The following is a 27,740-nucleotide window of genomic DNA, read 5'->3' as shown; positions in this document are numbered from 1 at the left end:
AATATTGTGTCATACATTTTGCTTATCCACCTTGAATTATCCACCAGCTGTGGTGATTTTTAACCACTCTTCCATTGCAGTGATTGCTAAATGTTTGGATTCAATATTTCTTGTTTCAAATCTCTCTACAACTGTTTAATCAAATCTAGCTTGCTTAGGATCATCATTTCACTTAGGACTGTTATACAGTACCAGTGAAAAGTTTGAACACATGGGTAAGTGTGTCCAAACCTTTGATTGGTACTGTATAAAAATGACTGAGGAGTAGCGAATTTAGCAAAAAGCTGACGAATGACAGACGGACACAGGATTGCTTAGTATTAGATCAGTTCTGCTGATTGTTTTAATCAACAGAGGAACTAATAAGGGGGTAATTACCGTATTTTCCGGAGTATAAGTCGCACTTTTTTTCATAGTTTGGCTGGGGGTGCGACCTATACTCCGGAGCGACGTATATGTGACATTTATAACACATGAACCAAAATACTCCAGCCACTTGACATCTCCGTGATCCGGAGCTTTAAGGCAGTCTTGCGTAACCAGTGGATGATGGATGGAGAGCACAGCTTAACGGCAACTGGGAGAATGCGCCACCCAACTTTCCTGGAAGTCATTGGATGGATCAAGAAAACATGGGCTTCAGTGACAAACCATCCTGTTGGGATTCAGAAAGGCTGGAATAATTGGAACTGCAGCTGACGACGAGTCTGACTAACGCGACACAGAAGAGGAAGCGGCGCTTCGTCTACGGAGTGTACGGAGTTGTTTAGAAGTGACACCGAGGATGAAGAATTCAATGGATTGATGGTTTGGTTAACTTGTTAGTATGTTCTTTATGCTATGGTTATCTGAATAACTTAATGTTACGTTAACATACCGAACACGTGTTCGTTGTGCGTCATGTAGCTGAATGTGTTATGTTAGCATAACGTAGGCGTAACCGTGTTTGTCCTGTTCTTTAATCCATTATTATTTTAAATTGCCGTTCAAGATGGAATTTCTGCTCTGGGTCTCGGATTCTAGCAACCCCCCCCCCCCCCCCAAAAAAAAGTCCGGTGCGACCTATATATGTTTTTTTCTTCTTTATTATGCATTTTTTGGCTGGTGCGACCTATACTCCGGAGCGACGTATAGTCCAAAAAATACGGTACCTAAAAACGTATAGACCTAACTGTAGCTCCGCTGCTGCTCTGCTGCTCCCTTATCCACCACACAAGGTATTGATTTTTATGCTAGTTGCACTTCCTCACCCAACCCCAGGATCGAACTGGAGAATTTTTCACTTGTTAAGTGAATGTGTAAACCATTACAGCATGGAGCCACTCTACACATTTAAGACTTTTTATGATAAAATGTGTTGTTGGCACTATATAAATAAAGTTTTACTTACTTACTTACTTACAACACGAAAATCTATGTAACAAGGGGCTCAGTTAGTGGATTACCTGCTGCTGTTGGTGAGCAACTCTGTTCCACGACTCCAGAACAGACTGGGCTTCGGGGCAGCTCGAGGGCGACACTCAATCATTACCTGCCCCCCTCTAGCTGCTGGAATCAGCTTCCTTACTGGATTCAACCTGAAATCTGGAGCCTGAACTGAAAGGACACAAGAGACATACAAGGATGGGGAACATAAAAGAGTGGTGCATCATGGTAAATATTGTCAATCTTCTGTCTGATCAATCCAAAGAAAATTTATAGGTTTTTAGATATAATGGGATGCTTTTGTTATATGGTCCGTAGGAATGATAAATACATAGCTAAAAGCAGAATACAGGGCTGCAACGATTAATCAAAATTAAACAAAAAAAATCACTGGTGCAAATTTTTTGCTTTGACAATTCATTTAATCCACATCTCTGTATAGCTCACCATATAACCATGAGCGTTTCACCCACATTAATGAGTAAAAGTAGACCTGTAGTAGAAATATACTGAAGGAGCAAGCCTGTGAATAAAAATTATAACATTAAGCCCATGCAGCCTTCAATTTTCAGTTTAACATAAAAGCAGTAGACGATTCTGTTATAGTTTAATGTGGAGATCAACAAGCTCCAGTGTGATGAAACGCAAACTTTGTAGCTGCTTCCATTTCCCGCTGTTTGTTTTACATACATACAATATTGTGAGAACTCGTTTTTGTCTCAATCAATTCAGTTAAATTCAATTTAAAGCTCTTTATTGTCCCCTAAAGGCAATTTTTTCCACAGCTAGTAGTAAAGAAAGAAACATAAAAACAGATACACCACGACAACATACATGAAATCACAACAAATCATTTAGAAACATAATCGTGGCTGGGACAAAAGAGTCCCTCAATCTATTGGTCCTAAATCTTGGTAGTCAATATCTGCATCCAGAAGGAAGCAACCTAAACTTCCGGTGCAGTGGGTGGTCTGAATCTGCCAGGATCAATCTGGCCTTTTTTACTGAACTCACCTTATGTAAGTCAGTGAGGTTGCTAAGAGCTATGCCAGCAATTTTCCTGCACACCTTTATGATTCCCAGCAGTTTATTCCTGTTCTTAACGTCCGAACCAGCAGATGAAATTAAAAGTGCATAAAAGTGCAAAACTGCTGAGTCTCGCAGGAAGAGGAGGAAATCCCAGCTACACTGCAAATCTACTTGGTTCACACAGAGTCCACCCAAAAACTGACACAAATGTGTCAAAAGGATCAAAGTGCACAAAACAAGCATAAGTCATGATTGTTGCTTTCTACCATTCACACCCATAACATTAAAAACAATCTAAAATAAGAAATACACAAAACACACAAACAGAACGCACACAACTACTGCCACCTGTCGCCATTACCAGTGCCATTCTTTCCCGTCTCCTACTAATGTAAGAAAGCCTTTCAAGAAGACGGAGTAAAAGCTATTTTATTTTATGCTCTATTTTAGGCTGTATGTATGTTATTTTTAATTTAAGAAAAAGTTTTCTTAAAAAAAAAATCTCATTTTAATATCTTCTCTCTTTCTCTTTCTATGTCAATATCAAAAGGAACCACTGAGTGAAAAGCCTCCATCTACCTTGGACCCTCAGTTCAGCAGTCGAGTAGATGGTGCCATGCTTGTTTTCAGCCACACATTGGTACATCCCAGAATCCTCAAGAGCCAGGTTACTGACTCTAAGATGAACTCCATTCACCTCCACACGGTCCTGGAGATCCAAAGATAGGTAGAAAAAAGATTTTTTTAAAAAAAGGTGAAGCAAGAGTTAAGGAAAACACAAAAGGATCTGTGACATGTAAAACAAAGCAGGCTGCATTACACAGTTCATAGTTTACAGAAATCATTAAAATATTACTTCAAACAATAAAGGGGAAAGCCATATTCACACTTAACACCCAGGTGTGCTCTTTAGTTGAATCATCAAATGAAACAACTTAAGATAACTTTCCTTATTTCATTCATCACTGATTGAAGAAAATAAGAATAAATCCAGGTTTCTTTTCAGTGCTGTAGCCACTGTAGGCTCTGTTGAGCCACATATTAACTAGTAATGACTTTATGAATTTCTTCACAAATAAGATTGGAGAATAAATTATTCATAACCAGCTCAAAAACATATCAGCTACTTTCAGTACTACTGATATTTAGACTCTCTCTCCATTTGATCTAAGTTAATAGTTACTATTAACTTAGTATTGATGGCTTGGATGAAGTCAATAGTTAAATCATCCAAGCCATCAATGCATCTATTAGACTCCATTCCTACAAGACTGGTCAAAGCAGTCCTATCATTAATTAATGCTTCAATCTTAAATATGATCACTCTCTTTTTATTAATTGGCTATATAGCACAGGCCTTTAAGGTGGCAGTAATTAAACCATTACTTAAGAAACTGTCACTTCAACAGCCTGTCATAGCTAATTATAGGTCAATCTCCAACCTTCCTTTTATCTAAAAAATTCTTGAAAGAGTAGTTGTAAAACAGCTAACATCTGGAGAGGAATGGTTTATTTGAAGAGTTTCAACAGCATTGGTGAAGGTTACAAATGATCGTATAGCCTCTGACAGTGGCCTCATCTCTGTGCTTTTCCTGCCAGATCTCAGTGCAGCATTTGATACTGTTGAGCATAATATTTTTAATAATATTTAATATTTTTATTACAAAGAGCATAACATAGGTATTAAAAGTACTGTGCTGCAGTAACTATCTATCCAATAGACTCCAATTTGTTCATGTAAATGGGGAGTCTTCTTCACACATGAAGGTTAATTATGGCGTTCCACAGGGTTCTGTGCTAGGACCAATTTTGTTTACACTACACTTGCTTCCCTTAGGAAGTATTATTTGAAAGCATTGCATACACTGTCATTACTATGCACGCGGTAACCAGCTTTATATATCCATGAAGCCAGAAGCCAGATATACACACCACTTAGTTAAACTGCAAGAATATCTTAAAGACATAAAGGCCTGGATGACCTCTAATTTCCTACTTCTAAATTCAGATAAAACTGAAGTTAATGTACTTGGCCCTAAAAAGCTTAGAAACATGGTTGTTTTATCAGATACTTGCTGTGAATGGTAGATGGAGGCTGTCTGTCTCCAGAATCCAAACTGGCTCCAAATTAGAGGGGTCTGATAGCTGAAGACTCCGCCTCCCACCTTCCTACATTTAAAAACTCTAGGAACCACAGGGCAGTCTGCAGTCTGAGAGCAAAGTGCTCTGATTGGATAACAAGGTACTATGAGGTTGTTAAAATATGATGAGGCCTGATTATTCAAAATTTTGAAGTATTTTAAATTCAATTTAGAATTTAACAGGGAAATAGGCGAAATGTGCTCTCTCTTTCTAGTCCTATTTAGTACTGTCCCTTCAGCATTGTAAATGAACTGAAGGCTTTTCAGAGAGCTTCTAGAGTGACCTGATAAACAATAACAATAGTCCACCCTACAAGTAATAAATGCATGAACTAGCTTTTCAGCATCACTCTGGAGACAGGACATTTCTAAATTTAGCAATATTGCACAAATTAATGAAAGCAATCCTACATATTTGTTGAATGTGCACACGTTACTGGAGGCCAAGGTAATGCCACAGACACTAAGTATCTGGTCAGACACCATGTTTCTAGGATTTTCAGGACCAGGTAGAATAACCCCAATTTTATCTGAATTTAGAAGTAGGAAATTAGAGGTCATCCATGCCTTTATGCCTTTAAGACAAGCCTGTAGTTTAACTAGTTGATTTTTGTCAACAGTCTTCTTATATGAATAAAACTCCATTGTTGAGGCTGCTGCTCACAGCTCCGGCTACAAGATGGTTGGTGCCTGTTGTGTTGGTTATCCCCGAATCAAATGGTAGTCACCAGAGGTGAAGGGAGCCATCAAGCTGAACGAATCCTATCAGGCTTGGTTAGCCTGTGGGACTCTGGAGGCAGCTGACGGATCATGGCAGGACAAGTAGCTTGGGCGGTGGCTGAAGCAAAAACTCGAGTGTGGGAAGAGTTTCGTGAGGCCAAGGAAAAAGACTTTTGGACAGCCTTGAAGTGATTCTGGCAAACCGTCAGGCGACTCAGGAGGGGAAAGCGGTGCTCTACTCACATGGTCTATAGTGCGGGTGGGGTGCTGCTGCCTTCAACTGAGGCTATAATTGGGCAGTGGAATGAATACTTCAAAGACTTCCTTAATCCCACTGACACACCTTCTGTATTGGAAGCAGAGACTGGGGATGAGGGGGATGACTCGCCCATCACTGGGGGTGATGTCCCTGAGGTGGTTAACGGCGAAGGTGTCAGCTGTGACGCAACGTACTTCAAAATTGCCACTGTTCACGGACTTCCGGCAACAAATACCGTTAATACCCCTACAGGGCTGTGAAGTGCAATTTTTGAGTTTTAAGGAACCATTTGAAAGGGTTCCTTAAAACTCAAAAGGGTTGCAGAGTTACGATAACAGCCATCAGCTGACTTGCTGGCAATACGCAACTTAACCAGCTGTTTGCAGCTTGTAAGGGCAGGTAACCAGCGCTTCAGCAGCGATCACTGGGCGTTAAAGGGTTAAATAACTCGTTGTTGTTGTTCAGGTCGAATGCTTTCTGAAAACCTATATATGAGGGTCACTGTCATTCATGTCCTTCATTGTGACAAGTTATTCTGACTAAATGATAGCAAATTTGACCACCCTGAACATTTATTAAAAAAATAAATAAAAATTTCCCCCATATGGGGACGGTGAACATAAAGTTAGTCATAGAACCACAAAATTTGGTACACACAGAGCTCTTGTGAAGACAAACAAAAAAATATAATGGCGATGTCGAAGACCAAACAGGAAGTCAGCTACCTTAGATTGAAATTTTGAAAGTGCAGCATTTTTACACAGCTCGCATCTCAGCAAACTCGTCCTATGGCGTTGAACCAAGTGACACCAAAATTGGTCAGGATCCTCTAGACAAGTGGGGAATCAAAAGTTGTGGATGTTTCATTGAATATTAAATGGTGTTGCTGTAGCAACACGCGGAATTTGGCCTTCATTTTTGTGTTTCACCGCAAAATTCAATTTGCCTCAAAATTTAATCACTTATGTACTAAACCAGCCTGAATCCATAATTGGGGACACATGGCAATAGGTGCTTGCGGCTATATTTTATATTTGATTCCTTGTTCCCTCAAGTCCTCCAGGTCAGTCTCTGCATTTCTGTGTTTGCTTTGTCCCTCTGTCTCCTATTCTCTTTTCTCGGATTCTGTGGCTGTGTCCAAATTCAGGGGCCGCATCCTTCCAAGGACCCCGTCCTACATAGAGTGGGTCCTTCGCCGCCCACGAAGACCGCAATGGCCGGAAGTGAGTGGCTGTGAAATTGGACGGTCTAGCCTTCATATCAGTGTAGCCTGACTATACCTCAGTGTAGCTCATGTCACCTAGCAACCGTGACAGTGCGAAGCACAGCTGTGGAAAAGCAGCTGTTATAATGTAACTGAACTTTTGCTCCTTTTGTGGTTTCATTTTAATTCTTTAATTCAAAATAAGCTGTTAAAACAAGCATAACACCTTTCAACATCTAGGAATACAGCTGAGCGAATCATTAATTTCCAACTATATTAACAGCTTTCTAGTGAGACATTAATGTTGAATAAAACTATCCAGTTATGATGCCTAACTTTAATTTCAGCCAAACTGATTTGCTCAGGAACAAATGAAACACTGAAATAAATCAGCCATTAGAGATCACCTGAGTGAGTTATATCTGTGTATAACTTCCACGCAGTGGTGAAAGCCAGTGGGAGTTTTGAAAATGATGCGCTGGGAGTGGGCGTTCTCTCCGAGTATAGCGAGCCTCAATAGCACGGTCAGCTGAGAGCTAGCAACGAGCAGCAGCACCAGACATCTCCGAAAACATCAGAGCACTTTTTGCAATTAAGCAATAGCTTGATAAAATGAGTTGTTATTTGAGGTTTACCCATTTACATTCTCGCCTAAAAACATCTTAAAAGTTTATTTTGTGTCACAGAAACAGTCATATTTCAAACTTTTTCGCCGCTATCCTCTATTGTTGTGTTTGACTTTTGATGGGCAATGAATCATGGGATATTGGAGACCACGAAGGATACACTGGACCCATCCTTCAAATTTGAGAAACGAAGGACGCATTTGTTGACCGCATTTGGAGAAGTCTTCGAATTTGGACAGCCATCGTCTCCTCGCTGTGATGTAATTGGCCTACAAATGTGGCCTTCGAAGGATACGGCCCCTGAATTTGGACACAGCCTGTGTTTAGTTTCCCTTACCTGTGTTTCTCAGTGTGCCTGCCTCTCTGTATTGTCACGTCTGTGTTCCTATTTCCCTGTTTACTCACGTCCTGTTGTATTATGCCAGCCCCTTGTTCCATGTGTATTCTGTTCAGTTTGGATTCCCCTTGTCTCATTATTGTTATTCAGTTCACCTGTTCTCCCCAGCTGTTTCCTCTCTCCCCTTGTTACCTCTTGTATATATTGTCTGCATCCTCCTCAGTACTTTGTTGTGTCATTTATGGCACCCTGCATGCGGTGTGAGTTTTTGGTTTCCCATTTAATCTTTGAGTTATAATTCTTAGTTTGTTGGTTCCTAACCTCCTGGGTATTAAGTCAGGTGCTGCCTTTAAATAAAGATAAGTGTTTAGTCAAGTCCTGTTTCCTGAGTGCTGCTTTTAGATCCAACCGCGCCTACTACAGCATTACAGCCAGCGTACTGTATTAAGGAGAACATGTGGTTAAACATGTCACCAGTGGTCCGACTGGGGAGGAGATCAGAGAAAATTACAGAGAGAACAGCCTGAGAGAACAAAAAAACAAGACTGTAAAACCTGTCTTGCTTCCTGACCTTTTTTAAGTGTAATGGTAAACAGAAGAAGTGCTAGAATACATACGTGTGTGTGTGTGTGTGTGTGTGTGTGTGTGTTACCTGTGTACTAAGTGGCTGCCCATTACGTAGCCAGCGTACAGAGGGTCGAGGTTTTCCTGCAGCTACACAGCTCCAGTGAAGATCTGAGCTGATTTCAACTTCTGAGTCACTCATCACCTGCAACCATTCTGGCTGAGCTGGTGTGGTGCAGGAGAAGAAAGGCAGGAAAAAGCCAAATATAAAAGATATAAAATGAACAGAAGTGCATTAAAGTGAAATAACACATCACTGAAAAAAAAAATCACCTTGGACATTGATGCGTCCCTGGTATGTGTCACTTCCTTCTGAGTTGTAGGCTTCACACTCGTAAATGCCCTCATCATCAAAGGTGAGTTCAGGAAGGGTAAGGGTGGGACCTGCCACAGTGGGGCTCGCCTTGGATGGCATTAAACCATCCACCTTCCTCCACCGCAATTTTGGAACTGGACTTTAAAATAAAAAAACAAAGACAGAGAACTGATGGATAGAAAGTGGAGGAAAGTAAAGGCTCAGTTTTTTGTTAAATCAAAGATAGCAGAGACCAGAGGGTGATAAAAGTTTGGAGGTTTGAGGAAGCAAAAACACTTGTACTGCTACAGTTGAACAGCCTCTTAGCCCGATTCTAAAATATATAGATTCATTATGCAAAATGTGAAGACATACAATAAAATTTCTAAGAGGGGCACTTACTTTCCATAAGCGAAGCACTCTAACTGGGCGGTGTGTCCAGCAAGGGCGTAGGTATCTGCTGGGAATCGCACTTTAATGGTTGGAGCTGACTTCCTGGGATTGGCTGGAATGAAAGATTAAATCTTAGATTAAATTATCTTAATGAAACTGATTTCTGTGCCAGTAGCCTCGCTTCGGTTTTGTGAAATTACAGACTCTAAGCTGGAAGGTTCTGACCAGTATTCTTGGGGTTTGCCAGTACGGTTACTTATGAAAAGGCAGCAGGGAAGGCTTTTGGAAGGAGACACCCCGCAGCTGTCTCTGAATCTCATTCGCTTCAGCCTTCAGTTAATTGATAACAATCTTGTGCTGTTCAGTAATCAGGCAAACTAATCACACAACTTTAATGTGAAGGCTGAACTGCACCCGTGCCCTAGGGGTGAGATATCCTCCTGTGATTAATGAAAATATAATATAAATTTAGAAGTCAGGATAACATTACAGCCCCATTTCAAAATAGAAAACCCTTGTGCATATATTTTCTTACCTTTTGCAACTATTTTGCCCTAATTTGGAGGCCTTGCCCTAAACTTTTATCCAAATAATTTTAGTCACACCTGGTTTAGTAAAGATATAATACATATTCATACACCTTGAGGGTTCTAGCCAAGTAAATGGCAATGTGAAGTACTGAGTTTGGTCACACTTTTTAAAGAAGTTGAGTAAACTCAAAAAAATCTGTGCAACTTGTTACTGAACTTTTTGTTTTTCTTTGACCAGATCATTAAATTTAGTTTCTACAGATGTAATTGTAATAGCTACAAAAGTAAATTCACTATAAAAACTTTGTAATAATGACCAATTATTATTTTTAAGCTACTACAGTATGCTTTCTGTGTTTATGCAGACTTCAGAACTCCTCATCTCACACACTAAAGAGGTCATCCTTTATAAGAGACAATGCTGATTGTGACCTGGTGGAATCTTTTTTGGACAAGCAGTTATTTTTAAACCTCAAAATGTGACCAGTGTTTTAAACCCTTTACTGACAGTGATGTTTAATTAGCAAATCTGACATTACCATATACTGGTAATTTTTTTACTGTTTATTTTGCTTTTGTTGTGTCATGTTTAGCTTCTGAATCAATGATATACTGTGAGATATTTTTTTGAAATGTGTCTTACACTGTTGACCAGTTTACAAAGTTTTAATAATTTTCTTCAAAAAAGGAGTGCTCCTGTGGCATCCTGTATCAGGGGGATTATGTACGGTATTCTGGAGCTGGAGGAGCAGAGAGTCCCTGATTGCTGCTGTTTTGGAGGGTGCAGGTGTTGGGGAGGTCTGGGTGACTGCCACAGATTTTGGCATGATGTTTCGAGCTGCTCTACACTCTCAACACTCTGAACATCCAAAGAGGTAAAAGGGAATAACAAACAAACAGGCAGGGAACAAAGGGCACGAAGAATAGGAGAGAGACAGAGACAAGATAGACACGGGGCACAGAGATGCAGAATGACACAGAATACGAGGCAGGCAGGAACACACAGAATAATATGAACAGAACCCAAGGACAGAACTAAAGAAGACGCAAAACTCTAGGAATATAAATGTCAAGAAACAAATCAGGAATATAAAACAAAAGGTACCAAAACTGCAAAACCCACAATAACCAAAAATCAAACAGAGACAAAACAGAAATTGAAAGTCCAGAACTGAAAAAGCTGGGTGATAGGCCCAGGATCATGACAGCTGAAGATGTATCACAACCACTTTTGTACATATGTCACGATATCGGTGGGGGAGTTTGAGCTCTTGTTGGCAGAACTGGGACTACATCTAAGGAGGCAGAGAAATCATTTCATAGAGTCTATTGACCTGGATCAGCATGTAGCTGTGTGTGTCTGAGGTAAAATAATATTATTTTACTATTTCCATGTCATTGTATATTCTCTACCGGTGCAAGTTTTTCAGCTATGAACCCACTTGTTACCAAATGCTGTGATCTGATTGGTCAAATCTCTATTTGCGTGTGAAAAATCTGAAAAAAGTCAAGTTTGAGCCTAAAAAATAAATGCCGCAAATTTGTTCTGCAAAATTACACAGCTGTGTGAATGGCTGCATTAAGTACAGGTGAGTGTGAAAAATATTTTTAATGCATGAAATATTTGCATGAATTTTATGTGTCTTGTGTGCAGTGTTGAACTGAAACCGATAAAACTATCACAGAGTTATAGTTACCCTGTGGTAGACTGCTGACCTGTCCATGTAGCCTTACAGTGATTTATCACTGTTAGCTTTTTTGACGTCATAATTATTCATAATTAAATAATATAAATAATGTTGTTCCAGGAGTATCACTGAAGCTGACTAGTCAGCTTGTTGTGATCTCATGGCTTTGCAAAAGACAGCAATGGGAGACATTTTCTGGCAGAAACACTTTAAAACAGTAATGCTCACAGAAGTCAGTGTTATTTTATTTTTCAATATCTTTCCGTTACAGTATGGTCGGGTTTAGGCAACAGAACTACTTTGTGCTATACCTGCCAAGATCATTTCATATAGTTGTGTTGACTGTATTGTATTTTGTGGTTTATTGTATTTAGTGGCTATATTAGGTCTGGTATTCAGAAATGTTTACTGCCATAAGTTGAGCTAATTTGAAAGTCTGAATAAGGCTGCTAGTAGAAAAGTAGTGGAACTGTAAAGCTTTCATACCATCGGGCAGTACAGTGAGCTGGTTGGCTTTGCTGAAGGTGCTCTTTGTACTGATTTCCATGTTGATCGTTGTGAAGCAGAAGTAGTTTGCAGTGTCATTGAGTTCAGCTTTTGCCGCATACAGGTTTCCTGTGACCTGTGACACAAACCAGCGCCCATCATCCTTTCTGATGAAGTTGGGAAACTCGTTGATTAACCAGCGGTAAGACAAAGCTAGAGAAGAAAAAAAGTACAATGTGAATTACTTTAAGCTTTTCAATTCAATTCAATTCTGTCAGTACATTCAGCTGAAAGTAAAACTCTGCATTTCAGTAACATATTTACATATGTAGGAAGATGTACATATTTAAATTTCATATTCATGCTTCCTCCAAAATAGACTAATAATTGTGCCCATTTAAAGCTCTGACCAGTCAACCACCTTTTTACCTCTGGCTGGCTCTAGCAGATTTTTTTTTTTCTCAATGAAAGGAAACCCAACAGGGGTAGAAAAGCAAAAATCGTTTTCCAGCAAGAGCACCACTTCTTCATAGTACTTAACTGTTTTCTTTTTTTTTTTTTTTAATCTTACAGCTGCCTAAAAAATTATATACTCGACAATTTCTGGTTTTCGAGAATGTGTGAGAACACAAGAAACACAAGAGATACCTGGGTAATGTGGAGGGGGCTGGCAGGCCAAGAATGTTCCTTGACCCTCATAAACTGTTTGAGGACTCCTGCTGTCTGGAGGGAAGTCACGGAGGTCTAAAAAACAAGCAAATGTAAAAAAAAAAAAAAGCAGAAAATGCTAAAAAAAAAGATTACAATCACATAAAGATCACAAAAGCAGCAGGATTTCAATAAGTAGCAGTTAAAATGCATCGAAAAACTGTAAACGTATGTGCTTTTGTCTGGTGCCTTCTCTGCCATAGTGAACAATTCAGGCAGCTCAAACAGGTCAAGTGGTTCAGTTATTTTTTACTTACAACCAAACTTGAGATTAGCAGCTCTGCTAATGATGGTACCACAGCGGTTGATGGCTAGACACTGGTACGAGCCTGTGTCCCGGGTGGGTTCGGGGCTGCTAATCACCAAGGTGCCAGCAACCAGGGTGTATCGGTCCAAACCCAAAGGAACCTCAGTGCCATTCACAAGCCACCTGCATGACAAATGGCAGGCAAAAATCAAAAGATCAAAAGATTAAAAAAAAAAAAAAAAAAAAAAAAAAAATCAAAAGAACATAGCAGCTTAATATAGAAATCAGAGTAGAAAGTATAGAACACACTTATGTATTTTAAAGATGTGAGCCTCACAGGAAGTGAGAGTGTATCTGACCCACCTGTAAGAAGCAGCTGGACTTGCTCTGGCCTGACAGCTAAGGGTCACTTTGCCTTCAGTCAGGCCTTCAGGGTAAATTAAACTGCTTGGCTGTTCTTCAAACACTGGTCCACTGTCATGACCTGACACGCACACATCTCCACCTGGAACAATGTAAAAGTCATGGTAACATAACATGAACATTTATAGGTAAATATTTTTATGTTTTCTTGTGAAGGAGCTATGAGCTGCATCCTTTGCTATATAGGTCCATTTCTGATTGGTGGAGGGTGGTCTTTTCATGAAGTGCACACATGAGGATACTAAATTTATCTCAGCAAATGGAAAGGACCAGGACAAATGGCTTCCTTATCTGCTTTTTGCTTGTTGGAAAGTGCCCCAAGCATCTACAGCAGGGATCCTCAAATCCAGGCCTCGAGGGCCGGTGTCCTGCAGGTTTTAGACGTGTCCCTGATCCAACACACCTGAGTCAAATATAGAAGTCATTAGCAGGACTCTGGAGAGCTTTACTGCATACTGAGAAGGTAATCCAGCCATTTGATTCAGGTGTGTTGGATCAGGAACACATCTAAAACCTGCAGGACACCGGACCTCGAGGCCTGGATTTGAGGATCCCTGCTATACAAGTTGCCAGCCTGTACAGGGGGAGACAGACAACCATTCACATTCACACCTATTGGCAGTTTAGAATCACCAATTAACCTAACCCCAATAACTGCATGTCTTTGAACTGTGGAAGGAAACTGGAGAAGTCTTAGCTAGCCTAATTTTTATTTCAGGGCCACAGGAAGCCCAAATATTAAGATATAATGGTTCAAAAATGTTTCCAATCCACTTCTTGACCACAGAAAAAAATGGTCCAAAATTGCCAAAATCTGTTTTTTTTTTTTCATGAAGTTATAAAATGACCATAATGTGAACTTGAAATTACACCTGCTAGGTAAAATAGCACATATGGACTGGAATCACCTTAAAATGACAATTATATAAATTAAGAAAATCCTGAATGGAGCACATGGATTTGTTTATACCAGCAACTAGCATCACAGTCACATGACTGACAGCAAAATGAGGACAAAGTAAGTCACCCAGATGGATTCTAGCTGGGGTGAGTCTCAATGGTCTGGCGCGGTATGGAGAAAACTGGTGGGGTTTTGGGACCTGTTTGATTTTAAAGAAAGCTTCAAAATCTTTATTTTGATATAGCAATATTAGAAAAAATTGCAATGGGAAAGTTTTCAAAAATAGTTTCCAAGGGGTGAAATGATGTATAACTGGAATTTTGGATTGAAAAAATTAATTAATAATTCATTAATTTGACATTGACAGAAAATTTGTAAAATGATTAAAGGTAAAGATGGTTTATTTTTAGCTCCAATCTCAACTCTATGCAAGGGAAATTTCTAGTATGTGCTGACCCGCACTGTAGCAGTGCAGGTCACACTGCTACAGTGAAGCAGTCCGCTGGGCACCTACCGACCAAATCTGGCAATTTGGTGACAAAGCGGTGGCAAAGCAGCCGTATGGCTGTATGTAATGCTGACGCTGCAGAGTTTTGCTAGTCGCTGTGTTTCCTTGTTTCACCATGAGTATTCATCCAATGGTCAACATTTGTTTCACATGACTTTTCTCCCAGGTCATTCATGCCCCACCTGTCATGACGTCCCACAGATTGAAAAACTCTTGTCTATAATGAAGCGATGACTTCAAGAATGTAAATACAGAGAGCTCACAACAAAGTGCAAACCACTGGTTACACTTCAGAAGAGAAAGACCAGATTAGACTTTCCGTAAAGAAAAAGAATATATATATATATATATATATATATATATAAAGGCCTGCACAGTTCAGAAGAAAAAAATCTTTGGACGGATGAAGCCAAGATTAACGAATATCAGAATGATGGGAAGACAAAATGATGCAGTAAGTATGGTGGTATGCTTCATGATCTGAAGCATAGCATATCTCTCAAACATGGTGGAGGCAAAGGTATCACACAGACAGGTATGGCTGCCAGTGGAACTGGATTACTGTTGTTTTCTGATCATGTGACTGCTAGAAGAAGTAGCAGAATTGATTCCTAAGTGTGGAGGGCTATACTCTCTGAGATTAAGCCAAATGCTGTAAAATTGATTGTACAGCACTTCACAGAGCAAATAGATAATGACCTAAAACATACTGCAAAAGCAAACCAGAGAGAAACAATATACTTTAGCTGTCCTAAAAGTTAAGGCAGTATTGTTGTTAAATCCTTTGAATTAAAGCCAAAAATCTACACTGCAATCAACTCTCATTTTGTAAAAACTGTATCACTGTCCAAATACCAGCTGTAGGTTATTAGGTCAGCCTCAAAAACTGTCCACGTCTTTCAATTACTAATTTGTCACTGCAAATCTTCAGTGAATCCTGTCATCATTTATTGGCAAACCTTTTATACTAGCTATTCTGGTAATAATTTGGTCATAACCATGAGATAAAATGTGATTTTTCAAAGTGGAACTTACCAGCAGTGTGCTTCAGGGCCACTGAGCCGAGGGTCAGGAAACACAGCAAAAGCCCCATCATCTGGATCCAGCTGGACCATAAACAGATTTGGAGTAGAAGGGAAACCTTATTAGACAGGAAGAGTAGCTATCTAATGTGTGCATATGCAGAAAAGCTAACAAGACTGCTTTAATGAAAACCTCAACAGTAGGAATCTAAATTTCATCCATTTTCTTGTCAGGTGGGCGGACTATCCCGGCTATTACAGTATAGGGTAAAAGACAGGGTGATAGACAGAGCAAAGACAGTCCATCATAGGGGTAAGACAGAGACAGAAAACCAAAACTCTTGCATATTTAAAATCACCAATTAATCTAACAAGTATGCTTTTGGACTATAGAAGAAAGCCATAGTAACTAGAGGAGATCCCATGTATGCACAGGGAGAAAATGCAAACTCCACACAGAAAGGTCGCAGCCAGCTGGTGGATTTTAACCCAGGACCTCCTTGCTCTGAGACTAACACTGCTAACCACTGCACCACAGTGCTGTCAGAATATACTGTAAATCATGTGTCAAACTCAAAAAAGAAAACTCAAAAAAGATATTAAATCCAAAAAAGAATTTTTGGGATGTGATATCAAAAAATATCACATTTTTTGATGATATCAAAAAGTTTCTTTTTTGATGTGATATCATTAAAAAGTCCAGAAACAAGAAACAACAAGCGATTTAGTTTCTCTTATTTCATTTCTTTTGTACTTTCCATGAACTGACAGATATCCTCAGGCAGCTCATTGCACTTCCGTGTGATAAATTTTTTTGCAAATTTTCATCAGCTTGAAATGTTCTAATTTTCCTTGATGTCATTTCTGAAGAAAAATATTATATTTTATTAAATATGTTGTGGAAAATTTGCTGTATTATGTCCATTCAAATTCATATTGCTGATTAAAATATTTTAATTTTTATACTGTTCAACTGTGGTTGGCCTCTGACTTAGACTGGTTTCAATTTTTGCAAATTCTGTGATGCAGTTTGACACTCCTGCTGTAAATCATTGCTTTAAATTCAATCAAAACAACATCCATCCCTAAAAATTTCCTGGATGTTTGAAAAATTTATTTTAACCAGAGCTGCAGGTAGAAATCATTTTTGTTCTTTTTCTTTTTTTTTGGAGAGAGGCCTCGGGAACATCACCCAGTATTCTTCTGATACATCATTAGCCCCTTTTTTATAATGTTATAATTATCAAAGGGAAAAGAAGAAGAAGAGGGACAGAAAATGCTTAGGATAGCCTCATTTAGTCCCAAAGAATGAGCTATATAAATTTCAGAAAAAGTCTTTAAAAAAGCACTCAGAAAAGTGAGTGCTAGTGCTCTGAAGCTCCCCCTAGAGTATACTCTGTGGTACTACAGGCACAAAAATAGAAGCGGTATCCAACTTTCTGATTGGCTAATACTGGGGAATTTTGCAATTGGCTGTTTTTGGTCATGTGAGAAAATTACTGGGGTGCTGACTATAGACATATTTACATAAGCTGTGTCCAAATTCAAGGGCCACATCCTTCGAAGAACCCGGCCTACGTAGACTGGGTCCGTCGCAACCCATGAAGACCACAAAAGACCTGAAGCGAGCGACTGTGAAATTGGACCGTTTAGCCTTCATATCAGCGTTGCCTGCCCTCACCTCAACGTAGCTCATGTCACGTAGCAACTGTGACAATGTAAAACACAGCTGTGGAAAAGAAGCTGTTAAAATGTAAATGGGCTAGTTCTTATACTCTACTACTATACTCTACTCTGAGCATTAAAAACACTTAGACAATACAATTCATACAAGCACTTCCATATGTAACTAAGCTATGCATAAACGAAGGCCCACAAGCTTCAGTGATATATTGTAAAGAAAAGTGGGACAGAATTCCTCCACAATGCAAAAGACTGATTAAGACATACAGAAAAGAATAACTTCAAGTTATTGCTTCAAAAAGTAATTTTATGAAATAATGAAATATAGCGTATACTTGGGTTTTTGCAGGACTGCATAGAGTCCAATGAAAATGTTTTATTTGTATCCATGATACTTCACCTATTGCGGAGGTTACGTTCCAGAGACCCCCGCGATATGTAAAAATCTGCATTGTGTTCATTATATATTTATTTTGTTATTTATATATATTTTAAGGCTTTACAGACTCTTCTTTCTCATGTTCTTATTACAACTTGAATGATGAAGATGATGAATAATGTAGCAGTGCGGTACTGATAGCGATGAAGGTGGTGCAGTACCTTCGCCCCCGGCTATAATTTCCATTTCCGCTAAAGAGGTAGGCGTGACGTATCTCTTTGTCCGAGTGATGAACATAGTTATGGGGTGTTACAGAAATACCTATATACCGCAAAACATAGTGAAAACTCCACGAAACAGAGTTAGCAATTTTAGTAAGTAATACTAGTTGGAGATGTTGCCAAAATGGCGCTATTCAAAAGTGGGGTTTATGTTTGAACTGTTTGACCCGCTGACCTCTGGTAGGCGCTACAGGTGCAAGAAAGCCAGAACAAACAGACTTAAAAACAGGTTCTTCACCAAAGCAATAACCACCTTGTCCAAGTGTTAATTTCGTTGACGAAATATTTTCGTCATAGTTTTCGTCGACGACCCTAAATAAAAACTACCTAAAAGGATAAAAACGATAACGAAATTAATTGACACTTTTGTCAACGAATGAAAACGAGACGAAAATGCTTGGCGGGGACGAAATCCAATCAGAACTTATTTAATTTTGTGACAGGGCGGGACAAGTTAGGAAAACATCCAATCAGAATTTAGTTACAGTTGCGCAAATTTGCTCTAAACCCAGGAAGGACAAACTAGCCTGTGATTTGTCTTTATTTCCGATAGAACTAAGTTATGTAAACAATGTCAGCAGGGAGAAAGAGAAGAGCCAATGTATGGACACATTTGTCGTTTGACATGACAAACAAAACGATGTGTAAACCATGTGGGGCAACTAGCTCGGGTAAAAACACAACAAATCTTAAACAACATCTGCAAACCAGTCACCCAGATCTCCATGCAAAGGTAAGCATTTTGTCCTGCAGGGTAAAGTGTTTTTCCCAGTTTAGCGTTTGTGTTGGATTAGCCTTTCCTAATCTCAGTCCTGAACACTGCCCTGTACCTTTCAGAGCTGCTGTAAAACGCTCATATTATCTCAGTAAGGTGGTGTTAATGATCAGGTGTGTGGGAAGCAGGTGAAATGCTAATGTTAATATTATTAATAATATTCCATAACTTTTAATAAATGTTTAATTTAGTGTATGTGTGTATAATGACTAATTCAAGAGAACTGAAGAAAAAGCATTTACATTTGACACTATATTTTAGTCGACTAAATCGACTGTAGATTTAGTCGACTATATTCTTACGATAATTTCGTTGACTACAACTAGACTAAAATAAAACTAGTGTAATCTAATCTCAGTACAAATACAGCTGCTCTGTGATAGCCTCAGAGGCTGGTTAAGAGGATATTGGGGAATAAACAGTGTACAAAAGGCCATCCAGTCGGCCATTACCTTACATGCTGTGGACTAAAGAGCGTCAGTACTACCCCCAACCAACGTTAAATCGGCCCATCCCCCTGCACCAATCAGAAGATTCTGAGTCCGTCTCCTCATCAGGCGGATGTGAGAGGAGCGGAAGTCAGTCGGAGCTGTTCGCAGAGACGCTCAGCAGATGTTTATTTCCTGTGTGGACTTTCTTTCTCCCCTTTTCATGCTGGGTTAGTGGTATGCGTCCATGAGACTGTAAGTGCTGTTTATTTACCCTGTCGGTTCCTTTGTTGTTGATATTCAGTTCCATTCTCGTTGATATCATTTCGTATGCATTAGTTAGCCCGTGGCACACACCTTGGTTGTTGTATGTTGCTGTTAGTCACTGTGAGCCAGGGTTATAATAGTTTTGGATTTTACATTATAGTTTAGTTTTAGTTAGTTTTTACTTTTTTTTCTCTAATTCAGTTAGTTTTAATTAGTTTTCAGAGTGGTTTTGCTCGTTTTTATTAGTTTTTATTTTTGGTTTCATGCTTAGTTTTAGTTAGTTTCAGTTAGTTTCAGTATTAGTTTTAGTATTTTCATACCTAATCAGGTGCAAGATTCAAGGCGCAAAAGTGACTATTGTGTAATGAAAACTTGACAAAAGATACAGTTTAAAGAAATATAGTCAACAACCAACTGTTCACAAGACATGCTAAATTTGTGTAATATTAAGGACACACATGAGCATAATCAGGGAGAAACAAAGAAAAACATGAACTCCCAAACTCAATAAATTCTACAATAAACTCCACAATAAACTTCAGCATCAGTGCAGCAGATTAATAACAGCTACATGTGGTGTTAAACAAAAACAAACTCTTTGAAGGAGTCAAAGCTCAAATCCAGCTGCATCCTGATGTTCTCACCACCTGAAGCTGCTTCTGTTTTGGAGCTAGCTTGGTTAGATGCTCGCTAATTAAACCTGCAGGGTCTTTGCGGCCTCTGTACACAACCTACAGAAGTTGCCGACCTCATGTCCGCATTTATGCTTGTGTAGCTGGATTGTGTGTGTTAATTACCTTGTGGTCGTGTGCAGGTGTTTGTACTCAAAGAACCTCCATACGGGACTCGGCAGACCGCAGCCATTACTTTGCGGACCAGCGCGGTGAGCGCACGCACATGCGCACTCACACAGTTGTCCTGTGGCGCTCCCAGCTTAAACTCGGAGAGCGGAAACAATGATTTCATATCAATCCACAAGGCTTAAAAACCCCCCCAAAAAAACAAGTAAATGAAAGTAAGTTTATCGATTATTTCAGTTAGTTTTAGTTAGTTTTGTAAACTCACAATTCAGTTTTAATTAGTTATCGTTTTTTCCTTTTAATTATAGTTTTTATTTATTTCAGTTAACGACAATGTTTTTTCAATTTCAGTTTTCGTTATTTCGTTCGTTTTCGTTAACTATAATAACCCTGCTGTGAGCTAATGTAATGAGGATAATCCACTGTACTGTAGTTAATTGATAGTTTGTTCATGATGTAATGCGGCTGTAGCGAAGTAGTCTCTGCTATGCGGCCAGTAAGGGACCGTCCCTAAATTGGTGTAAGTATAAAGTATGTACCCATCTGTTCTTCAAATAGTGAGCTTGTCCTTTGTTGATAGTCCCTTAGATTGAGAACGTGCCTGCTGCTACTTGTTATATTGTTTATGTCCAGTTATGTTGTTCAGGCAATTATATGCAACTTTATGTTCTTTCCATCCAACAGAAACCACACCACCTCACTCCATCTTGCATCATCTCACTCAATTTCACATAGTTAACTCCATCTTATTCCTCACTCCCCACAATTATCGTATGGATGTATATTCGTGGATTAAACCTGCTGTAAATAAATAAGTGGACAATCACAACAACTACAGAGTGGACAGTGGGTTCATTTCAGACAGAGCCATCGGTTCTGACCGGACCAGCCTGTCGAGATTGTAGCCAGCCGAGTCAGCCCCTCATTATTGTTATTCATTCTAACGGAGGACAAATCTGCTTGCCACCAAGGTGCATCCACCTTTACAAACAGCATCATGAAGTCCAAAGAACACAGCAGACTCTCACAGAGCACTGGTCAATCCATCATCTGGAAATGGAAAGAGTATGGCACAACTGTAAACCTACCAAGACAAGGCCGTCCACCTAAACTTACAGGCCGAACAAGGAGAGCACTGATCAGAGATGCAGCCAAGAGGCCCATGGTGACTGTGGACGAAATGCAGAGATCCACAGCTCAGGTGGGGGAATCTGTCCACAGGACAACTATTAGTCGTGCACTGCACAAATGTGGTCTTCATGGAAGAGTGGCAAGAAGAAAGCCGTTGCTAAAAGAAAATCATAAAAAGTCCCGTTTTCAGTTTGCCTGAAGCCATGCTGGGGACACAGCAAACATGTGGAACAAGGTGCTTTGGTCAGATGAGACCAAAATTGAACTTTTTGGCCAAAATGCAAAACGCTATGTGTGGTGGAGAATTAACACTGCACATCACATCCCCACTGTCAAATATGGTGGTGGCAGCATGCTCTGGGGCTGCTTCTCTTCAGAAGTTGGTCAGACTTGATGGGAAGATGGATGGAGCCAAATAGAGGGCAATCTTGGAAGAAAACCTGTTGGAGTCTGCAAAAGACTTGAGACTGGGACAGAGGTTTACCTTCCAGCAGGACAACAACCCTAAACATAAAGCCAGGGCTACAATGGAACGGTTTAAAACAAAACATATTCATGTGTTAGAATGGCTCAGTCAAAGTCCAGAACTAAACCCAATCGAGAATTTGTGGCAAGATCTGAAAACTGCTGTTCACAAACGCTCTCCATCTAATCTGACTGAGCTTGAGCTGTTTTGCAAAGAAGAATGGGCAAAAATTCAGTCACTAGATGTGCAAAGCTGGTGGAGACATACCCTAAAAGACTTGCAGCTGTAATTGCAGCAAAAGGTTGTTCCACAAAGTATTGACTCAGGGGGGCTGAATACTTGTGCACACTGCACTTTTCAGTTTTTTATTTGTAAAAAATGTTTTGAATCATGTATAATTTTCTTTCCACTTTACAATTGTATACCACTTTGTGTTGGTCTTTCACATTAAATTCCAGTGAAATATTTATGTTTGTGGTTGTAATGTGACAAAATATGGAAAAGTTCAAGGGGTATGAATACTTTTGCAAGCCACTGTACATATGGAAGTGCTTGTATGAATGGGTAAATGGACTAGTTCTTATATAGCGCTTTTCTACTCTGTCTGAGCACTCAAAGCACTTATACAACGTGTTTACATTTTCCCATTCACACCCATGCTGTGTTGTATAAGCACTTTGAGTGCTCAGACAGAGTAGAAAAGCACTATATAAGAACTAGTCCATTTATTGCCAGCTGTATGGAACAAACTCTCTCTGCGGCTGTACAGGGACTGAATGGTCTACAACAATGGGCCAGCCACCCCATACTCCCCCAGCACCCCCTACAGGATACCCCAAGGGACGTGGTCAAATGCCTTCTCCAAGTCCACAAAACACATGTAGACTGGATGGGCAAACTCCCACACACAATTGAATATTCTCAAGAGGATAAAGAGCTGCTCCAGCGTTCCGCAACCAGGACAAAAACCGCATGTTCACTTTGTTGTTTATTTATTATAGACTGTACTATTCTCCTGCTGCTGTAACACAATAATTTCCCTTGTGGGATCAATAAAGTATCTATCTATGTATCTTTCTAGATCAGGGGTGTCCAAACTTTTTCAAGGAGGGCCAGATTTGACAGTGTGAAAGTACCCGAGGGCCAACAGTCCCTGATGGTATTGTTTTAAAGAATAAAAGATGCATAGAAATATTCTGCTATTTAATACTTTAATTTCCATGCAGGAAACAAACATGAAGTGACCAAATGTAAGCGTTCAGAAAAACACATCAGAGCATTAAAGCGCTCTGAATTTGCAGCAAAAATTTAAAACATACAAAAACACTGTAAAATACTACTGTGTATTTCTGATAACCAAGCAAGGGCACACAGGTACACAGGCCAGGTCTGGCTCCAGAGCAGTGGTAGACATGCATAAAATGTCACGTAAGTGGGAGTTAGTCTTGATCTCAAGCAGTTCTTCTTCAGAACAGAGAAAATTTGTGCACACAAATATGTGGAGCCAAACAAGCTGAACATTTTCTTGATCTCATCCACCTACCAGTGTTGTACAAAAAAAGGATCATTTGCCAAAAAGCGATTTCCAATGTTTTGCTTTGTTGTGTTTTTGATGTATAATGTCTCTACTTATATTGGTAAATAGACTGTAGTCAACAGGATTTATGAAGGACTTCTAAATAAAATAAAGAAATGACCTGTTTTGCAAGTATCTTTAAAAATATATATATTATTGTATCTACATTATTATTAGTCCAGTTGTTTTTGTCTTCTTTAAATATCTTTATAGATCTATGATGTTATATTTGTTGCAATTTCTGCTGCCTTCTTGGGAAGATCTGAAAAAAATAGTTTTTACCTGATAAAGAATATATAAAAGTCACTTTGCCAAAATGTGAGTGCAGCTTCTGCCTTGTGACAGGAGTGTTCTTTCTTTCTCAAATGATATCATTCATGAGAGATATGGTTGACAGATTATGGGCCAAAAAGTAATTTACACCAGTTCAAATACAGCCAATCATTTTTTGGCAAATACCAAAAATCAATTTTTGGCACGACACTGGTTAAAAAGCACAAGAGAGAGAGATGCTGGTGTAGGTTGTCACACTGAAATTGAGCCAGCTCCACCTGCAAGTGAGGTGGAGCACCATCGGGGTCAACAGCAAGAACAAGTCTAGCATCAAAATCTCTACAAAATGGTCACTGAACTGACGGGCACAAGATGAAATGACTGCTGCATACTGCTTTGTTTGCACACCGTACTGATAACCATGACCTCCCACAATGCTGGGACGCATGTGGTGCAGAGCTCCATTTGTGAAAAGTGTCTCTGGAAAAGTTGTAGCTTTGTATGAAGCGAGGTCTGGGGGGTGGTGTCCCCTCGGTGCTGAAAGAAGTCCAGACATACGAAGGGAGTGCTGTATGTACACAAAACAGGGCTTTGGTGAAGGATTTTGGACTTGTGTACTTGTGAAACATCATCACTCTCAGCCCAAGTACTGTTACAAATCAAAGTTTGCATAAAGGCAAGTTCGCTCAAAATACCCGGATGTGTTCTTGCTCCGCCCCTTCTATCGAGTCTGCATCGGTAGTATCCCAGAATGCATTTCAAATGAAACTCAAAAAACTGTGACTAAATTTTGAAATATTACTGCTCCTGTGACACAAAACACTTTTACGGTGTTTTCAGGAGAGAATGTAGATGTGTAAACATCAAATATCTGCTCAGTTTATCAAGATACTGCTTGATTGCAAAAGTGCTCCAACATTTTCGTAGAGGTTCGTCCGAGTGCTCTAACATCAGCTCCCGCTTGCTGGGCTGGACGAGGCTCGCTATACCCGGGGAGAATGCCTGACGGCCGGCACATCATTTTCAAAACTCCCGCATGCTTTTGCCGCTGAGTGGAAGTTAAACACAGATATAATTCATTCAGATGATCTCTAATGGCTGATGTTTAGTTATTTCAGTGCTTCATTTGTTGCTGAGAAAATCGATACAACTGATATTAAAAATATTTTTCTCAGGAAGAGAGCACGAGAGCCTTTTCACTGGGAATGGGAACATCATAGCGGCATGTTGATGCTGTTCATGGAGATGGTGAAGACTGATGACAAGCCTGCTCCAGAAATGATCAAATTATATGTTTTAAAATGTTAATATTTATTTGACTGTATTCTAAACATCTGTCTGTTGTAAGTGGTGGAAGTCTTCTGGAATGAAAATAACACAATTTTAACATCTGGCCTGTTTTTGCAAAGTAAGCAGCAGAGCTGTGTATACACGTTTCATGTTTTTATTCAGAGAAGACGTTTTTAAAGCCAAGCAGTCAGTAAATTTAAACTGGAAGGCAATAGAAACACTGGAGCTGAGCTGTGATGTCATCAATGAATGATTATAATCATTCAATCTTCTGTTTAAGGTTTTGAAGCAGTTGGCAGACATCTGTTACACGCCACTGCCTCTATGAGTTAAAAAAGAGGAACTGCATGCTGAGTTGTATTCATTGCTTGTGCCAGCAGGCCACACATTGGACATGCCTGATCTAGATGAGACTTAAGGCCGCAGTGCATAGTAAGTAATTGTGATCCAGCACCAAGGTCACTGCTAGAAGCTTGGATAAAAATTTCCTGCTGCACCAGGACCCAACTATTAGACTCCCATTAACGAGTGTGGTGCCTGGGAACAGGGTGACTTCATGCACAGTGTGAGTGACTTCATCAGGACGTAGAGAAACATCTATTATCTGTGTGTGTGTGTGTGTGTGTGTGTGTGTGTGTGTGTGTGTGTGTGTGTGTGTGTAATCATTGGGGAACAGTGGTGGCTCTATAAACCCTTGGCCACTTCTTACCATGTTAAACAGAGAGCCGCTTTCTATGCAAGTGCAATCCACATTTATACAAAATCACACAGTGGCCAAGTGATCTGACGAATACCTATGGGAACAGGTTCATTGTCATTTCTTCCTCTAAAACATGCACAATAAGGCTTTTCAACATGCAGTACTCATAAGCAGGATATAGTTTACATGATCTTTAGAGGGGTATGCATGATTTACTTGTGTTCACAATATGATCAAAACCTATGAGCATAAATGGATTGTATATACAGTATTATATGTGCTAATGATTAATCATGATCAATCGAGGAAACAGGTTGTATCCTTAGTTCATTATTAATTCATAACTTACATTTCACAATTTTTATTATAATGGTTAAAGGAAAGGATAAGTTAAGTAAAAACATGATTTGATTTACATGCTATTGCACTTCAGTCCACAAGGTGGTGTTTGTGTTACATGTGCATTATGATGAGAAAAAGAATCAGATTAGTGTTAAGAAAAAAAATGGGAGAATAGAGTTTTGTGTACTAATGTGGCTGTTTTCTTTTATTCAGTAAACATAAAAGAAATAATGATGTCCAGCTTCATTTCATTTCATTAGTAACTGCAGTTAAGTTCCCACATTTTTTGGTGCCAAAGCCTGGGACACAGGTAGACTAATAAGTGCAGATGAGAACCATTATCAATTGTTGCAACAAGCTAACAACCAAAACCAACCAGGACAATGACGGAGCAGCTACAGTGACTAAAAGAAGTGTTGCGTTCTAATAGCCTTCACAACAAAACTCCTGAGAAATTATCCAAGGATGATGTGAGTTATGACCAAATAAAGGCACTAATGTCCATGTTATTGGTGAATGAAGTTAATCTCTTGGCAATTAGCTGGACAATGCATATTAATCAACATGTCAGCAATAGGCATCAATGCAAATATGCCGGACTTAGCACAAAAGCTAGTTTTCATCCGTTGTTCTCAGGCAGGTTAAGGACAAGAAGCATTCAACAAAACAAAGAGCAGAAAATAATACAAACACCACCTATGTAACACATAACACAAATAACAAAAGTTACAATAAAGATAGGATATCCTAACAAAATAGACAGAGTAATCTACATATGAGTGCACCTCCAGTCGGTCTTCTACCAATGTTTTAAAGAATTTTTAAAACTAGATTAGGTGCCACAGTTCCTGATATAAGCTGTCAGTGTGTTCCACGACTGCGTGCCTCTAATGGACACCACCATTTGGCCAAATTTAGTCCGGCGCCACCGTACATTACCATCACTATGGAATGCTTACTGTATTACTTGTTTTGTTGAGGAGCGAGTCCATTTAAACTTTAAAAATAAGGCAAGCATCCATAAAAATCTGATAACTATCAAACTCCAAAATGGATGATACTGTAAAGGCTTAAAGTCAAAAAATGTCAGTGTTTTCTTAAAAAGAGACTTTAAGGGCTTCAAAATGGCCTTTGAAGTATGGGACCATGTAATATAACAATAAGCTTTGACTAAATATCACGGCATGCATAAAAACCTTTGCAGAGTCTGTCATCAGTGAAGGTCTTATATGTCTGTAGTTTAAAAAATTCAGTTTGATTATAAGTGAAATTCTCTTTACATGCTGCTTGAAATTTAGATTGTAATCAAAAACTACTCCAAGATATTTAAATTGTTCAACCACATCTAATGTCTCACCATTGACTAACACAGACAGTTGCTCGCTGTCTGCTGGCAGTAGAGAGAAAAAGATACAGACATTTTTTTTTTTTTTTTTATAATATTAAGACAAGCAAGAGTCCTGGAGTCAGTGAGATATTGGTATCATGGCGTCAGATGAGCTGGAGGCAGACATGGTAAAGACTGTGGAGTATCAGGAGTATCAACTAGACTAACTGAAAGTGACACAGCAGCCATGGGCAATCACAGATCCCTGCGGCTGAGCAACATGAGCACCCATACACCCATACACCCACCTCCCTGCATGCAGACTGACCGGCAGAGCAGCAGTAAAGTTACCCAAGTTATACATAAACAAATACGATGGTGACATATCAATGTGGCAAGAATTCTGGGACCAGTTTCAGACTGCGATCTATGATAATTATAAACAGAGTAAAACTG

At 39.4% G+C, this 27,740-nt stretch overlaps 1 protein-coding gene across 1 annotated transcript in view; it reads right to left on the bottom strand.

The window, feature by feature from the left end:
• cntn2 (contactin 2) overlaps nt 1-27,740 on the bottom strand; it is a 77,341-nt gene that overhangs the window by 27,972 nt on the left and 21,629 nt on the right. Inside the window, exons 2-11 of the mRNA XM_030729641.1 lie at nt 15,580-15,650; nt 13,076-13,217; nt 12,723-12,895; nt 12,406-12,501; nt 11,758-11,970; nt 9,063-9,165; nt 8,639-8,820; nt 8,394-8,530; nt 3,034-3,163; nt 1,446-1,596 (exon numbers count right to left, since the gene is read on the bottom strand). Coding sequence (XP_030585501.1) covers nt 1,446-1,596; nt 3,034-3,163; nt 8,394-8,530; nt 8,639-8,820; nt 9,063-9,165; nt 11,758-11,970; nt 12,406-12,501; nt 12,723-12,895; nt 13,076-13,217; nt 15,580-15,640 — 1,388 coding nt within the window. The 5' untranslated portion in view covers nt 15,641-15,650. The remainder of the gene's footprint in view (nt 1-1,445; nt 1,597-3,033; nt 3,164-8,393; nt 8,531-8,638; nt 8,821-9,062; nt 9,166-11,757; nt 11,971-12,405; nt 12,502-12,722; nt 12,896-13,075; nt 13,218-15,579; nt 15,651-27,740) is intronic.

The sequence above is a fragment of the Archocentrus centrarchus genome, chromosome 5 (genome assembly GCF_007364275.1).
Source record: "Archocentrus centrarchus isolate MPI-CPG fArcCen1 chromosome 5, fArcCen1, whole genome shotgun sequence".
NCBI lineage: Eukaryota > Metazoa > Chordata > Actinopteri > Cichliformes > Cichlidae > Archocentrus > Archocentrus centrarchus.
This window is presented reverse-complemented; position numbering and strand designations above follow the sequence as displayed.